The following is a 17,478-nucleotide window of genomic DNA, read 5'->3' as shown; positions in this document are numbered from 1 at the left end:
GATGAAAACACAGAATTCATATCAAATACTATATGAAATAGACACTATACTATATGAAATAGACACACATTTGGTTTGTAGTTGTCAGCATGATATAAAAACTGATTATTCAGTGTGATGCCGACAGTAAAAAAACACCATCTACGTTTACAGTGGTCCCCCATATGTGAAGTACATCACAGGGTTTTTAGCTGACAAATTATGACTTGATTTACAGCTCAAAGGAACTGTATTTTTCTGTATCATCTGTGTTGTTATACCAGCATCTTGCTACTGCTTTGTCTTTACAACAGCATCCAAACAATATTACACCTGGAACCATCAGACGTGAAAGTTGTCTGTTGTGTCTAAACAGGTAGATATCAGGGTAGCAAGCAATGTTGATATTATATAGTGCTTTTAAAGACACTTAAATGGACTCTTGAGATGGTAATGTTTTCACTTCACCTCGTTGGATCAGACTGAATGACTTGTAAAAATCACTTTGCTGATCCCTCAGAGGTGACATAATCTCACTACCATGCTATACTATAACTGCATCAGCATGTGAATGATAGCATTTAGGCTAAAGACACTGCTGTACAGGCTCAACGGTACGCCACGGAATGTTTTTCCCTCATATGCTACAGGGAGAACAAAGCAAGAAAAAAACTGATCACAGAATGAACGTTGAGGAGATACATCACCAGTTGGGCATGGCTGTGTCTGTTTGTTTTTATGGGGCCTGCGGTTCGTGGTCGGCACATTTTCTTCAGAGTAGTGAGAGAGGCAGAGCAGCAAATTTAGGACCAAACAGCTCCCCACAGTCGTGCATGTTCCAGCTAATGGAGAAGGATGGAAGTGGGAGGGCTGAATGATGGGCGATGGTTCTAGGAGGGCACAAAAATAAGAAAGTTATGGATGATCATAACCATATGGAGGCTGTGTTTTGCTGAGAGGGCTGAGTGAGCAAGAGAGGGTGGGAGGTTTGGGGAGTGTGACAAAAGGAAGTACGTTAGGACAGCAGAGAGAGAGAGAGAGAGAGAGAGAGAGAGGGGCTGGGTGTGTGTGGGGGGAGTAATTATATTTACTGGAGGTTGAATTTTAAAAATGATAAATTAAAAACTGAGAGAAACTGAGGATTAGCAATCAACCTGTGTGTGGAGTACTGTGTTCATTTTCCTGAGAGGAAAGAGACAGGGCAGAGGCTGAGGGAGGAAGAAGAAGGGTGGAGAGAGAGAGAGAAAGAGAGAGAGGGAGAGGGGGTAGAGAGAAAGGAAGTAGTCTGCTGTTTCACACACTGGTGGTGAAGTTGAGCCCCTTGCAAGAATTCTCCTGGCTGTGTCCGCCATCTGGAATGTCGAGTCACTTCCTCTGTCTGTGTTGTGCTCTTATGGGGTTGTCCTCTGTCTCTCCGTTCCCTCCCTCTGCTCTGACAGCACTGTGAAGAACCGCTGGAGACCACGCCAGAGTGGACAGAACTCTTCTGACAAGACACACGCGCCAGCACACAAACATCTCAGCAGCAAAGTGAGACTCCTGGATTAGCCCACATCCAACCCAGGACCCATCTGAATGGAATCTGCGCCTGGACGAAGCAAAGGCAACTGCAGTCATCAGCTGAACTTTTTTGGAGGGTGTTCCTTTTCCCTTATATGGCAACAGAGCTGAGAAATCATTTGAATTAGTCTGGTTTCTGTTGCATGCCTGTCTGGTTTTAGTGCTGACTGAGTTCCATCTGGTATGTTTCTGTCTCCGCTCTGTGCATGTGTGCGTGCTGTGTGTGCGGCTCGGTTTGTTTGTTTTGCCTTCTTGGTCCTTCGTTTCCTGTTGTTTGCATGTGGGGCTTTTGTTTTGGGACAAGATGAGAGCTTGTGTTTGTGGTTGAGCTAGAGGCAGTGTCATCGCCTCAGGGCGGCTGCCCCATTCAAACGCTGCACCTCTTGCTGTTTTCCCTCTACCTCCTCTCTCCCTCCTGCACACTGCTGTGATGATCCGTGACTGTTGGAGCAACACGCCCACCCTTGTGCAGCAATTTGCAACCAAGAACTGTGGCAGGGGCCCGTATAGCAGGGTCTGAGAGGAGTGGCGGTGTTGTTACAGTGGACTGATCTCACCATCATCAGCCGGATGCTTCTTTCTTCCTACAATCCAACAGGATGTTTGACAGAAAAGGAACCAATAGGAACACGGGAAAGGCCAGCTGACGGAGACAAGGTGTTGGGTCGTTTGACACTTTGAAAGTGACCATGGAAAACATAAACACTTAAATGACCACTCAGCACAATCTGGCACTGACAACCTAAGTGAGCGTCTGCCAGTGTCAATGCCATCCGAGAAATCACCTCACGTGGATGACTTTTATGAACCCGTCTTTCAACATTGATTGCCATGGCAGCGGCGGTGTGGTATCATCGTGACATCAGCCGCGTCCATGCGGAGGACTTGCTGGCACGAGCAGGGAGGGATGGCAGCTTCCTAGTGAGAGACAGTGAATCTGTGCCAGGAGCCTATGCTTTGTGCCTACTGTGAGTATACACACACACACACACATTGTTATTAACATAATACAAGGCACTTTTATGAAATGTTGATTAGTATGTTCTGTGAGAGAACCAACAACTACTTAGGTCTTAAATATTTGTGTACATTTTTAGTGGCAGTAGTTCAAGAGGACTGACCAGAAATCATTTTATTTGTCTAAATCCATGACCTCCACCTCCTTGAAAATATTGACTGAATGATTAACTCACTGTGACTGTCTGAGCAGAAACAGAAGGCAGCTCCACTTTATAGAAAACCATAGTTAATTATTTAAACTTGTGAAACTTAAGATTTTGGCAGAAAGGATTGGAAACTATTCATGAAGTCAACATTTCTGCAGAATGTCCCCATCTGTAAATTGATTCAGCAGCTTCGCTCGCCCTGTCATATCCATCACTTTCACCATCCTCTGCCAGCAGACGGCAGAGGAACTGCAATGGCTGTGCTGCATACATGCCGGGCCACTCACACACACTCACACACACATATACACTCCAGACCAGTCAGATGGTCCCGTCTGAAGTGAACAGTCCATCTCAGCGAGTCAAACCCTGGCTCGGGACGCCCTGTTTCCCCTCTTACCCCACTCTCTACCCTGGGGCCCCTAAAAGAGGGCGGGAGCTCCTGTGACCGCACTACGCTGACTGCTCATCAGCCCCGGCCAGATACATTCCTGAAAGCTGAGCCCGGCCACTCGCAGTGCTCCCTCTTTCTCTACGTTCTTTTCTCAATATCTAATTTCCTTTTTTTTTAGTGTCTTCAATGTGTCCTCGCTTTAGATTTCTATTCAGCTGTTATGATATCACAGTTGTCTTTTGTTTATGGAACATAGTAATGTACTGATGCCTGAAAACAACTCCCTCTGATGTGACTGATGGAGATGATCCAAATGGCTTTCATGTTGTATAAGTGAAACAAGCCACATCATTAGCGATCTGTAAAAAAAAATAACCCCCAAAAAATCTGGCACCTTGTAAAGAAAGTGCTTTTAACAACAGTTAGGCATCTGGTTCTTATGTAAACAATAGATATTTCACTTGAAAGTTTGGTTGTGATCATTTTTAAATGCCGTTAATAACAGATTTCTTCCCTTCAAAGGTTTCAATGTCATGTTCACACCTATCGTATTCTCCCTGATGCAGACGGCCTCCTTGCGGTGCAGGTGAGTGTTCATGGTCACATGATTCTGAATTCTCTCCCCGACAAAAGAAAAAGAAAGACAATAGACTTTTTGAAACCTTGACACAATCTGTACTCGGAGAGAAAGAGTTGCTCACATGGAGTTTGGGGATCAAACAATGGTTTGTTATCGCCGTTGTAAGGAGAACAGGAACATATTTGTGTTTCTTTTCTGTACGGGCTCTGTTACGACTGCAGTAGCCTTGTTGTTTGAATGGCATCTCTGCCATGTGGCTGCATGCTTGCAGCATGAGCTCAGCAGCACAGAGGAGAAATTGTTTTTATTTCTCAGAGATTCCTACTCAACCCACACACTAGGTCATTGAGCAACGGGTGTGCTTATTTGTTATGTTGTATGCATGGGGGTGTTTGTATTACCAATAATGAGTATTTTGGATGTGGCAGAGTTAAAGCCAGTGATGCTATGAGTCTGTTTTTGATTCTCAGAGAGGGGGGGGGGCATTTAGTCAGGAAACAACCTAATTATTAGACTATTGAAACATGCAACCACAAAAGCACACACATGCACTCCATGCATGTGCATATTAAAGCCCAATAATGACAAAAAACGATTGTCTGGCAGTTGTTTTCAAGCCTTTGACTTGGAAAAATCTTCCGCGTTCAAATGAAAACCTTAAACTCTGTTGCTATTTCTGTTTTTTCCACTGCCATCAGTATAAACCTCCAGTACGTATTTTCCCTCACTGGATTTGCTCCACTAACTCACAAGTCGCATGCTTGCCTTCTTGTTTTTCCAAGGCGGCCACGGAGATATTTTGGGGCCCTTTTTTGTGTCTGTACTGTCCTTAATTCCTTTTCATTTCTTTTGTAATTTCACTTCAGTTATCCCTGCATTTTAATCATAACGTTTGATAGCAGATCAGGAGCTTGGGTCTTTTGTCAATGTAAAATAAAAAAAAGTGACTCTACATGTGTGGATTGATATGTACAACAGTGTTAGTTTGTTCACGTTCAGGTAGTGCTGTTCATCGCTTGCACCGCACCTGTGCATGTTCTTGTTTGACCTTCATTTTCGCTTGTTTTATTTTTATTGCCATTGAGGTACAGTAGTGCAGGTTTTCGTAGAAAGTTGAAGTGTGGTCTTGCTGAATGTTTGCATGGCAATACTCCACGCTGTGTTTTTATGGGGTGCTTTTTTCTGTTTACCTTGCCTGACTGGGAAAGTTGAACCACATTAAAACAACTGTGTCTCCTGTTCGGTGCAGGGCACAAGTTTTAAATCCACCTGGGACCACTTTTATCACAGCTAATCATCTGTTTGTTACTTTTTCCTGTCATGCAAATCAATACTCCTGCTTTGTAACACCAAGAAGTAAGACAGTTGTTATTGTACTTGCATACAACATTTGCATAAATGCATAAAGACTGCAATACCACAAACTGTTCAATAGTGGCTTACTTTTTCTGCGTTACATTACAAAAAAAATGTTTTTATTTGTCAAATAAACTGAGAGAACATGTTACTTTCTTAATCATTTCTGTTTGTCAATACAGCAATGGCTGACAGTTAGCACACATACTGTACGTAAACTTTCAAACCTGTGTCATGTGTTTTTTTCCCCCAGACAACACAGGGGGTGCAGGTGAACTGTTTCCGGACCCTGGAGGACCTGGTGTTGGGGTACCAGCATCCCCACAAAGGCCTCGTCACTCCTTTGCTGTACCCAGTTCCCCGTGATACTGACACAGGCGATGAGAGCTCAGGTGGGCCCTCTAGCTGTGATCACAGAAAAATAACCCCAACGTCTTAACACATGTACATGCATTGTGAATAATCAACAAAATATTCATTACTGACCACTGGTGTCTGATTTATGTTTTATGTATATACGTAGATGACGAGAAGCCGTCCATAGTTCCATCTTCTGTCAACACAGCACTTTCATCCGCACCACCAACTAAACCAGGCCCTCCCGTCCCATTCCTTGATAAACTGCAGGAGTTGAACACATCCAGGTACGGCCCTCCAACCTCAATTTAAAATAGTTATCAAATGCTTGACATGTATTTCAAAGACGTTCCTCGTCATCTTCACATCTGCTAATTTTGAGTGACATCAGATAAGACCAAAGATAAATATATTGACAAAAGAGAACCAGAGATAAGAACTTGTGAGACGTTGTTTCCTCTTACAGTAATACAGAATCTGCTCTGAACCAAGCTGTTGTTCTTGTTTTTTTGTGTTCATGTTTTAAAACAGGATCCAGAGAGCAGAAATTACACAGTTTATGAAATCTTGTAATGTGAATCTGCCCGTTTTATACCTCTTACAGTGCTGCGAGTGATGTGATGGGTCTGCTCAATGACTACCTCTTCAATGAGCTGCCTCTCGACATTGAGAATGTGCATAAAGGGGCAACAACTCTTTGCCACCTCAAGCGAACGCTAGGCACTGCATGCCAGGGTCTGAACAGGTCAGCATCATTCTGCTCTTAATGACGAGAAATAAAAAGACGCTAGTTTTACAGAATGAATCGTCTAGGGAACGTCATTTTAAACTTAGCACCAGGTTTATAATTTCTAAAATCATTTAACAAAGGTTGTGCATATTCCTGCTCTACAGTGAGATTGACCTTACTCTCTCGAGTCTGGAAACCTTGGCCAAAGTCTTTGACCATCCAAGCTGCTCTTTAACACAAAACAAGACCCAGGTACAACAATTGTGAACACAGAATTGCATCAAATATTATCATTTAAAAAATATATGGTTAAGATCTGAATAAACATTTTGTCTTTGTCTCTTTGGAACAAGGGTCCAGAGATGGAAATTGACTCCTTGTTGTGTAAGATGTCAGCTCTGGTCAGCCTCCTTTCTTCTCTGGAGAAAAAGGTATGTTTTTGTGGAGTAAAACCTGGGATTAATTATTTTCTTTTAACCTGAAAGTGCTTTTTTTTTCTTTCTTTTTTTTATAAATCTCTCCAATATTTATACATCCACAGTTTTTCCTGAACATTTGTGACAGTCAATTAGCTGGCATTTGTGTTACAGTTTGAAGATGATGGATAGAAAATAACCAAGTGGGTTAATATTCTAACATTTGAAGGTTTTTTTTGCCTGTAAAGGTGTTAAAAGCCCTACAAGACGCAGTGACCAATCACAACCTGGCAGTGCAGCCCAATCCACCCCCACCTGAGCCAACACCCACCATCACAACACCTGTAAAGAACCACGCCAGACAGACGCCAATCCACTCGTATCAGGTGAATCAGAGTAAAAAAATTAATTCAGTCATTTTTTTTTCTTGCAATAACCCTGGAAGAACTATTCCACGTGAATGTTTTTTCTTCGTGTTGCCAGGTGAAGATGGTGAGGTACGGCAGACAAACTGTTTCTGTTGATGTGGACACAGGGATGCTGCTTTTTGACAGAAAGGCCGGTTCATTTGGGATAGAGAAGGTTTCACATGACAGACGTGAGTAAATATCAACCTCTTATGTCCCTTAACGTTTACCCTTTTTGCAAATGCACTGTATAATTGTCTGTTGGCATGTCTTGCTGTATGACCAGTCCTTCAGATTGTCAAGTTTCAGAGCTGTCCAGCCAAGGTGCGCATGGTGGTTGACAGCCACCACAACACACCACGCGAGATGACGTTTGAGAGTGCACGGGTAAATCAAATTAATAGGTTTGAATATTCACTGCCACCCACTGTTTCCTGTCCCATAACTCACTGACTGACTGTCATCTCTTCCAGAAATGTGACTCTTTCTGTCAACTCCTCCAGATGATGAAAAGCAGGCACTCTCAGCTCAGTGAACCTGACATGCTCTCTGTGTTTGTTGGCACCTGGAATATGGGTAACCATACACGTGATGGCAGTCACTTTTTACAGATGATTTGCTCATGTGCTGAAGCAGAAGCAGGATTCATTTTCTTGTTTCATGTAAACAGGTGGCTCCCCGCCTCCTCGTAACCTGCAGACATGGGTGACCTGCTGTGGTTTGGGAAACACCCCCGACGAGTCGACCGCCTTTCTCCCTCATGACATCTACGCCTTGGGGACTCAGGAAAACCCTCAGGGCGAGAGGGAATGGACAGAACATATCAAAGCAACCCTGCGCGGCTATACTCACATTGACTTCAAACAGGTTAGTCTTCTCTTCCATTAGTCTACAGTGAACAGAATATAGTCTAGTATTTGTATTAAAATAACTATCATTTTTAACGCACAACAAAGAAGTAAGAACAGTTTTATGCCTCTATTCTGACCAATGTAAAAATAATTATTCATAATAGAATCGCAGGTTCATTTCTTTCTGATTGCACATCATTATTATTTGTATTATATAAGACATGTCAGCAGACAATTGTATGAAGCATAAAACATAGAGTTTTCAGCTGACTAATTTTATTTTTTTGTATTTTAACATCTTGTGAATTAATCGTGTGATATAATTATAAAGAAGTTTCAATGCGAGGGTTCCTCAGCACCTAATGTAAAAGGAGAGGATTGTGAGTGTAAGAGAATCACACAGGAAAGTCGTTTTTAATTGCATTGTAGGGGGGGGTTGAATGCATAGAAATGGGTCCATTCACTCTATTATTATCGTCGATTGTAATACAAGGCAATGTCCTGCAGGTGGCAGTGCAGTCCCTCTGGAATATGAGGCTGGCCGTGTTCGTAAGGCCGGAGCATGAGTCTCGCATCAGTCATGTGAACACAGCCAGTGTGAAAACTGGCCTGGGGAACACATTAGGTAGGCTTCTCAGTGAAAACACATCATCACACAATGACATAGAAATACAAGAATAGCACAGTTTAACACTAGAAATATCATTGTATAATTAATAATAATAATAATAATATTAATAATAATAATAATAATAATAATAATAATAATAATAATAATAATATTAATAATAATAATAATAAAATACTGTACGTTTATGTTATATTATCATGGAGGTTTGAGGTATTTGTGCCGTTCTAGGAAATAAGGGAGCTATTGGCATCTCCTTCCTCTTCAATGGGACATCTTTTGGCTTTGTTAACTGTCACCTAACGTCTGGAAGTGAGAAAGTCCTGAGGTACATTATGCATTTGTCTGTACACATACAGTCTGTCCCTCTATGTCATCTCTGTGCTACATCAAAATATATTTCCATCTTGTAATGTTCAGGAGGAACCAGAACGTTGTGGACATCCTCCGACTGCTTTCTTTAGGAGACAAACAGCTCAGTGCCTTTGACATCAGTCTGCGCTTCACTCACCTCTTCTGGTGTGGAGACCTCAACTATAGACTCGATCTGGATGTACAGGTCAGACAAGCTATTATCATGTGTTCATCATCACCTCTGCTCTGATGTTTGGGCTTGATAATACATGTGGTATAGAAGTTTTTGAGAAACGTTTCTGTCCTTGACTACAGGACATCCTGAAACATGTGTCCAAGAGAGAGTTCGAGCAGCTCATGTGTGCAGACCAGCTGACTCGAGAGAGACTCAAGAGGAAGGCCTTTCTCAATTTCAGTGAGTTTCAGTCCGTGTATTGACCTTTATTCTACATAACATGCTTATTTTACAATACATTTTGACTTAACTTTACCTCTGTTTACCTCACTTTGTTCATCATGGTGAAGAGGAAGAAAAGATCACCTTTCCACCCACGTATCGGTATGAGCGCGGCGCCAGAGACTGCTACCTATGGCAAAAGTACAAGACTTCCGGCGTGAGTCATTTCTTGTCACACAAATGCGCTTTAGAAAAACAGGATGATCTTTAAAAGTTTTCTTTCAGATGCAGGGCACAGGATGTGTGGCCAAAAACTTTAGCACACAGTAAAAGCAACATTTTGATCTTTGATCATCTAAGACCCCCATTCAGAAGAATAGTATTAAATTTCAGGTCTGAAAGAGGCCAACTATATTATACTAATGACAAGGAAGGACAGTGTCTTTCTAATGATTTTTTTCTATTGCTGAAATACTGTTATTCATGAAATAGTGAATGAATCTGAATTAGTGCAGCCTCACAAAGCCGCTGGCATGACGGTAGGTTCTGTATATATCAGGTTTTTGACAAAGATGCACTGATCCTAATGTTTCTTCTCTGAAGCCGCAACATGTTGCTGTTATTGCAGTGCTAATGTCCTTCACATATCCTTCTTTATATTATTTCTTATATAATTTCCCCAAATTACATTTTTTTCTGTCTTGTGCTGCAGCTTTCAGCTTGTAGGATATTTTTTTGTGTTAGTCTAAAACAGGGGTGTCAAACTCATTTTAGTTCAGGGGCCACATACAGAGCACAAATTTGATCTCAAGTGGGCGAGACCAGTAAAAATAATAACCTATAAATAACAACAACTCCAATTTCAACAATATTATGCCTAGGTTTACCATTTACACACGTGCATTACAACTTACAAATCACATTGGATCTAGGACTGAAAAATATAGTATAGTAATTTTCACAAATTCATCCTGTGGGCTGGATTCGACCCTCTGGTGGGCCAGTTCTGGCCTGCAGGCCGTATGTTTGACACCCCTAGTCTAAAATAAGTGCTACAATAAAATAAATGCTACAGACGAATTCTAATTATACAGTGGACTATTTATAACCTTGTCCTATTTCAGTTGCCTGTAGGGATAGGTGACTTTAACAGCAGCTGCCATGACTGCTGAAAATAGAATGCTACTAATTAAGCCTGTCTAAAAGTGGAATGTCTGGCATAACAAGAATATGAAGGTGTCTTTAATTATATACACAGTATATATATATATATATATATATATATATATATATATATATATATATATATATATATATATATGTCTGGCATGTTCATTTGTAAACATAAAACATCATTAAAATGCCATGCTGTTTGTTTATGCCTGAATGTGTTTCTGTAGGTGCGAGTCAATGTTCCATCGTGGTGTGACAGGATCCTGTGGAAGTCGTATCCAGAGGTGCACATAATATGCACTGCATATGGTAAGACATGGTCAAAGCATGTATCAAAGTTAATGGTGAAATAACTTTTTGTTTGTCTTCCTTACCTCTGTAAAATGAGAACAAGCGAATAACAGTCAACATCTACATCCTGGTGTGTGGTTCATCAACATTTCCTCTTACTCTGCCTCTGGTTTTCACGAACCCTCGGCAAACGTTTGACACTGGACAGTGTCAGAACAACTTTGTGTCACACTGTGTGAAATATGAGCTCCTTTGTCTTACAACGTTGCATCATTTGAGCCAAAGTGACTGTCAGTTCTACACTGTAATACGGTTGTTATTGTAATTATAAATAAGGCACTGTGGTTTGTCTGTTACAGGCTGCACCGATGACATCTTCACAAGCGATCATTCACCTGTTTTTGCCACGTTCCAAGTAGGAGTGACGTCACAGTCCAAAACAGGTGCTGTCATTGTCAACAGAAGGAACGATGGCCGAATGCCGTCATGGAGTGAACAGTGATATTATGTTATTTGTCTTGCACAGATTCAAATCCAAGCATGGAGAGGGCCTGGATAGAACTCGAAGGCATCGAGGCTATTGTGAAGACTGCAAGCAAAGCAAAGTTCTTCATTGAATTTCATTCTTCTTGCCTTGAAGGTAGGACGTCACATCCAAATCCAAACATTTTCTCATAAAGCACTATGTCATGCAGTGGAAGATATTCATCCACGTCTTTCTTGGCAGAGACAAGACGCTCAAGTGAGAACGACTCGCAGAGCTGCGACATTCCTGGTTTTCTCAAACTGGGCTGGTCCTTCAAACAACTGCCGAAGGTGAGAGGTTTGAGGCCTGTTTTGAAAACGTGTGATAATGTGGTTTGTTTTTTCCCAGTCAAAAAAAGGTCACCTGTGGTTATTATTTTCTGTGTGTCTGTCACAGCTTCTTCCTGTCATGTCTGACATGGAGCACCTTCAGGATCAGCACCTGCTCTTGTCTGTCAAGTCATGTGATGGGTTTGAGTCCTATGGTTAGTCATTTTGTTCATTTACCTCCTTCACTGATTGGTTGGCTGTTTTGCTAATGACTGCCCTTAAAGAGACGGTTTGTTAAAAAAAAATATGAAATGCTTTCTTTTATTTATTATTCAATTTTGAAGCTTCTGTCTGTTGCTGTCGTTAGCAGTCTCCCCTTTATATGGAAGTGTTGTGGAGTGACAATGTTGCATCCCACAACACTTGAGATCAAATTTGTGCGCTGTATGTGGCTCCTGAACTAAAATGAGTTTGACACCCCTGTTGTAGACTAACACTAAAAAAAACATCAGTGAGAGCTGATCTGAATCTAGAGCTATTTAGCATGTTTCGTCATTTTTTGATGTAGGTTTCAGATTTCAACCTGAGCTTCATGGTCTAGTAGTTCTGTTTTCTACAAATATTGGTGTTTTCTACAAAGATACACATATTTTTTTTAAGGAATACACATGTTCATTGTAAAGTGTATGTAACTGTATTTTACTGTATCATAAAAAAATGCCGAAACCGCCTGGATCGATTGTGGTCTGCATTTTTTGTGTTTCAAGGTGACGTCTCCCATTGATCCAGTCAATAATCCCTTTAACATGACTTTTTATTTAGGTGAATGCTGTGTAGCTCTTCGCTCGCTCACTCGTGCATCAGAGCAGTTTGAGACATTTCTGAGTCACCGGGGTGAAGAGCTGGGCTCCATAAGAGGAAGGGTCAGGGTCCACGTGCCCAAGGACAGGCGAGGAACGCGGGAGAAGATCTATGGTGGGTCAGCCGGAACTGGCTCTTTTCCTCATCGCTGCCTCGCTTGCACTATCACTTCCCACTAAACTTTCGTCTCCCCTGTCCACTGCATTCTTCGACTCTCCTGTGAGTCTCACATTGCTTCCTCTATTTGGTTCCTCAATGATCCCTGGCTTGGCTTTACCCTTGCTGGTATCTATCGACCGCTTCCTCCTTTGGCTCCTGATTGACGGACCCTGAGCAGATGCATCCTGAGACACTGAAACAGGACAGATGAATATTATGTCACCAGGTCAGGTGCCACAGGAACACACACACACACACACACACAAACCTCATCATATGACTGCAAACTGGCAAAGCCTTTGTTCTTTACACACCACACAGACAGTTTCAGAGACTTGGCACTTTCGAAAAATGTCTTGATCATCTCTGCGATTTGACTTTTTCAGAGTGGTTCTGTTTTGAGAAAGATGAAAAACACCCCGGAAGAGGATGTGTGTCTCCAGTTTCTGCACGGGTCCCAATAAATAGGTGAGGGCCCTCTTCTTCATGCTTCTGGGCATCACTGTAGAGCAGCAGATCTCAAGGGACATTACTCTTCAGCTCCAATTTACAATCAAAACACTGAAGATCAAACAATCTAGAGAGTTATTTTACATGCTGTGTTTCTATATTATAAAGCTCAAAGGTAGATTTAAAAAGACATGGGTAAACTGAAAGACTAACAATTTCAGAAGTGAGATGCCACATCTCAAAATTCTCACTCTGCAGTCAAACATGATGAGGTATCTGATGGTGAAAAATCACTGTCTATTTCTATGTGAAAGCTGTAACTATGTAGTGTCCTGTGTGGGACAAATCTTTCCATTTGAGTGTTTGTTTATGTTTTTATCATTGTTGTGTTGCCAGATACTAATCAATGAAGACATGGTCATTTTCTTTCTCAATTTTGATCCGTCAGCTACAATCCTATTGGAACACACTCAGAAGATAGTCAGTGAGGTCATATTTAAGAAGAGTTTTATGTTTTTCAGTTGGTCAAATACCTGTCCATTCATTGCAGGTCCTCCGCACTTCCTCCTAAACTAACTCCGAGCAGCTATACCAATCCTGCCTACTTTATCTTCGAAGGCGTGTCAGTGACGCGCAGGGTGGAGGAGGCACAACCGCTGCAAAGGGACCCTCAGGTTATCTGGTCTGGTAACGAGGCCTTGCAGCTCCCAAAAATCTCGGGACGTCAGAGCTTTGACAGAAGACCCTGCCGCAGATCAGACTTTACAGAGATAGAAATTCCAGCCATCCTGCCCCAGTACGCTTCAACCAGTGACCTTCAAACACCCCAAACCGACTCCTCCTATCAGCTTTTCCCTGCCAAAGACCCGTCTCCCATATCTCCACCCTCGAGTAATGTCATCTCACAGTACCAGGAGCAGATTTCACAACCCAGAGACACATACCACAGTAAAAATATTGTCCAGGACTCCATACTGCCTGAGAAGAACAGGAGGAACTTGTACATGAATCACTCGGCAGTCACCAGAGAGAAAAACAGAAAGGATCAACATCAGCTGCTCCCAGAGAGGACCAGTCCTGTCCACGCTGCCAAAGTGCCGTCAGCTTTCCCCTATGCCCCCACACACATATCACACCGTCAGGCCTCCGCTCCCTGGATGGTGGATCAGCAGTTACCTGGACCTACAGGGGACAACTCCCTCACTGCTTTGCAAATTGCAAAGTCTCTGAGTGAGGTTGACTTCTTCCCCACAGAGCATAGAGGCCCAACCATAATCAACCAAAGGCCCAGTTACAGAAATGGGCCTTCACTGCATGGAGACAGAGGCTACGGCTGGGAAAAAGAGGTGACCTACTGTTCTCAAAAAGACAACCTTTAAACAACATAACTCCAGGTTCTTTGTAACTGTGCTGTCTGATTTTTCTCTAAGCAGGTGTCTGTCCTCCAAGGTGCACCAGAGACGGTGCGGGAGCTGCTCACTACTCTGGGTCTCCAGAAATACACTCTGGGACTCAGTCTCAATGGCTGGGATGATCTGGATTACTTCAGGTAAATGTTTACTGCATTTAGTAATTACTGTGTGGAGTTTGGACACGCAGAGAGCAACCATGGCCACAGGGTGGGATCTTACAAAAATACTGACACAAACTTAGCCAATATCTCAAATCACTAGTGTTGAGATGTCTCAGAAACAGTACCGTGCATTAATCAGTTCTTAAACTTCACTTAAACTGTCAGAAAATCTGCCTCCAAATCCAAGAACAATGCCAAACATTAGATCAGTTCAAAAGACCTCAAATTCCAGAAAATGTGGATTTTAACTCCAACCTTTACCAAATCTCTATTTTAGCAGAGAGGGTTTGTGTATTTAGTGACAGTGCTGACGAGGGCTGGAAGTACTGAACTGAATCACAACCTGTTCTGTTTCAGTTCAGTGACTCAGTGAGTCAGACGGTGTCTGTGCTCCGGTCATGCAGGAGGAACTGAACAATTCTGTGAACGATTCTAAAGATTCAGTACACCGAAAATAACTTTTGTTTCCACAAAACACACCTCTCTTCACTTTTCATTCAATTGAATCCATGATTTCAATTATAAATAGCAAGAAAAACTTAAAGTAAAAGGTCTGAAGTACAGAAGTTGAGATGTAGCAGCCACAGAAACAGACACTCACTTTGTCCAGTGATCTCATTACAATGACCACAACAGTGGTTGAAGCTGAGAAATGAACTTAGCACCTGAACGTTGACTCTGCTATTTTCATCGTTACATGCAACACGAAAACTGACACCACTAAGGCCTGAAGTGTTATTTTTAGCTTCTGCTTCATTCTTTGCTTCATGGACATATTTGAACCACATGAGGAGGAAAACAGCATTAAAACGACGGGACACTGGTCAGAGAGATACTTGTTTTTAGAGATAATGTTGGTGCAAAAATCATGTTAAGTTAGATTGAATTAGTGGTGTGCATGTGACAGTCACGCTCATGTGATAGTTAGAGCTGCGGAAGCCTGAATCGGACAATTCAAGTGAGCAGAGTGTTTCTGTGTTGAGCTGCAGAGGGAGAGAAACACAAAGAGGCAATGTCATACTGAAATATTGTAACCTTTTAACACCTACAAAATAGAAATGACAACTAATAACTGTCAACTGAATTTGTTTCGTTACCATGTCTCCACTCCACAGTGGCATCACTGAGGAGGATCTACATGCTGCAGGAGTGACAAACCCATCGCATCGACGCAGGATCCTTAAGAACCTGCCCAGGAACTGGACCTGACGATCACAAGTAACAAACAGAGATGGCACACGCCTCGTAGTCTGTTTTATTTGGAACGGAGAAAGTGCTGGAACTGAGATCTGAGGAGAGGACAAATTGGTTGATCTGATATCAATCACAACAGCTGGACTTGATCTCAGCCCTGCCATCTTCATACTGCGTGAATGAATGAAAGAACACTTCGTTCCATGTACATTTGTCTTATTACATCATTATTATTATTGTTATTATTACAGATTTGATGAGTCAAACATGAAAAATCCAGATTCCCTTTTTAGGCCAATGTGAAAATGTGTTCAAGTTTCATTTTTGAAAAGCTGATAAAAACACTCATAGTTTACAAATATGCCATCATTTTTTTCATTTTCTGACTTCCATTTTTGTAAAGGAAATCATTTGAGATGAAGGTACTCTATTCATTGCATAGTCTGCTTTATTCATCTTTTGACTTGACAGACAGCCAGAAAGAGGTTTGTGATATGGATTGAATTCCTTAATTTGTATGTATCTCTTTTTACTGACTCCTGCACAAACGTTTACTATGGCAGCAAAGTCTGAAATTGATTTTGTTTTAAATGATGTCTAAACGACTATAAAAAAAATGTAACACTTCAATTTCCAGTGTTCACACAAGGCTAGTGTTTACCGTTCACTTTCATCCCCTTTACTGTGTGCTTTCCATTATTCTGCTATTATTGAGCCCCGGACCTGAGCTTGTAAAAGCCCTCTATTAAACCTATGGAGCATAAAATCCATAGTTGTACTTATCTACTTGAACATTGTCTGTAAATATGGCAAAGATGGACCTGCCGTAGCTCATATTGTTTACTGTCTCCGACTGTTACTATCATGTCACTTAATCACTATCTTATGCCCACTCTGCATGTTTTATGCAACCTTTATAAAGTAAAGTGCATAAAGCAACTCTTGACTGTCACCAAGCGAGCACAAGTGTCATCTTGTTTTACTCAAAACAAAGGAGTTTTTGAATTGTGCAATCTTGCAAAGTCTCTAGAGTTTGTCAAACCAGATATTCAAAAAGAAAAATCTTTGAAGCACAAGGTGTTGAATTCCCACTGTACTTGAATTATATTTGCATTGTGGATGAAGAGCACACCATGTGTTACCAGCTCGGTTTAGCCAAGCACCATAGGACCTAGTCTTCATTTTTACACTGTCAAACATTGCCCCTTTCAATTATTTATTCAAATTCCTATTCTGCATTTTTCTTTTTGTTGATGTTGCAGTGAAAGTACAGTATATCCTTTAGCAGTCTAGAGGACTAGCGATAAGACCTAAAATAGGTCCTAAAATAACCCTCACTCGCTGTGTGTCTGTGTTTTCAGTTGTTGTTCTCAGTAAGTGTAGTTACTCATTAAGACATGACCAAACACATCCCTCTCTGCTGACAGGTATGTGTCACTGACCTCTAAATAGAACGACTGCAGTGATGTCATTACCTGTAGGCTTGGTGGGAGTTTTCTGGAAACATGCAAATCAAAGGGGCTGAAAACCCAAAGGTTGATAATATAAGAAAAAAAGGTCTCAATGAATTTGCAGCACTGATTATGCACTGTTCGTTATAAATGGGTGGCTAATGTAGAGTTTGTTCCTCAAAAATGTATAGATGCAGGGGTTGGGATATATCTTCAAATAGACAAAGAGATTTTAATGTTCAAAAGATAACAAACAAAGTGAAATGAAGGAACCATTTCTAATTTCCTGTCCTTCATACGAATCTACTGCTAACTGCACGTTAAATTAGCCTCTCCCTTCATTTCAGAACTCAGCA

At 41.6% G+C, this 17,478-nt stretch overlaps 1 protein-coding gene across 1 annotated transcript; it reads left to right on the top strand.

Moving 5' to 3' along the window:
• The first annotated feature begins 1,298 nt into the window (after positions 1-1,298).
• On the top strand, positions 1,299-16,623 carry inppl1b (inositol polyphosphate phosphatase-like 1b). The gene is made up of 27 exons (XM_044040641.1): positions 1,299-2,507; positions 3,622-3,685; positions 5,289-5,427; positions 5,559-5,679; positions 5,997-6,137; positions 6,287-6,374; positions 6,476-6,553; positions 6,787-6,924; positions 7,022-7,136; positions 7,232-7,332; positions 7,419-7,521; positions 7,616-7,812; positions 8,304-8,421; positions 8,656-8,752; positions 8,845-8,983; positions 9,094-9,193; positions 9,304-9,392; positions 10,576-10,657; positions 10,999-11,082; positions 11,166-11,279; positions 11,367-11,455; positions 11,562-11,649; positions 12,257-12,409; positions 12,841-12,922; positions 13,455-14,250; positions 14,338-14,453; positions 15,593-16,623. The coding sequence occupies exons 1-27, from the start codon at positions 2,371-2,373 to the stop codon at positions 15,684-15,686; spliced, it is 3,663 nt and encodes a 1,220-aa protein (XP_043896576.1). The 5' UTR covers positions 1,299-2,370; the 3' UTR covers positions 15,687-16,623.
• The last annotated feature ends 855 nt before the right edge of the window (positions 16,624-17,478 follow it).

The sequence above is a fragment of the Solea senegalensis genome, linkage group LG12, assembly GCF_019176455.1.
Source record: "Solea senegalensis isolate Sse05_10M linkage group LG12, IFAPA_SoseM_1, whole genome shotgun sequence".
NCBI classification, from domain to species: Eukaryota; Metazoa; Chordata; class Actinopteri; order Pleuronectiformes; family Soleidae; genus Solea; species Solea senegalensis.
The sequence above is the reverse complement of the archived record's forward strand: the minus strand, read 5'-3'. Positions and strand labels throughout refer to the sequence as shown.

Excerpts from the sequence above, each read along its gene's own strand:
- inppl1b (XM_044040641.1), top strand. The coding sequence starts at position 2,371 with ATGGCAGCGGCGGTGTGGTATCATCGTGACATCAGCCGCGTCCATGCG. Across the intron at positions 7,333-7,418 it reads TGACGTTTGAGAGTGCACGG|AAATGTGACTCTTTCTGTCA; the intron begins GTAAATCAAATT and ends CATCTCTTCCAG. Across the intron at positions 10,658-10,998 it reads CATAATATGCACTGCATATG|GCTGCACCGATGACATCTTC; the intron begins GTAAGACATGGT and ends TGTCTGTTACAG.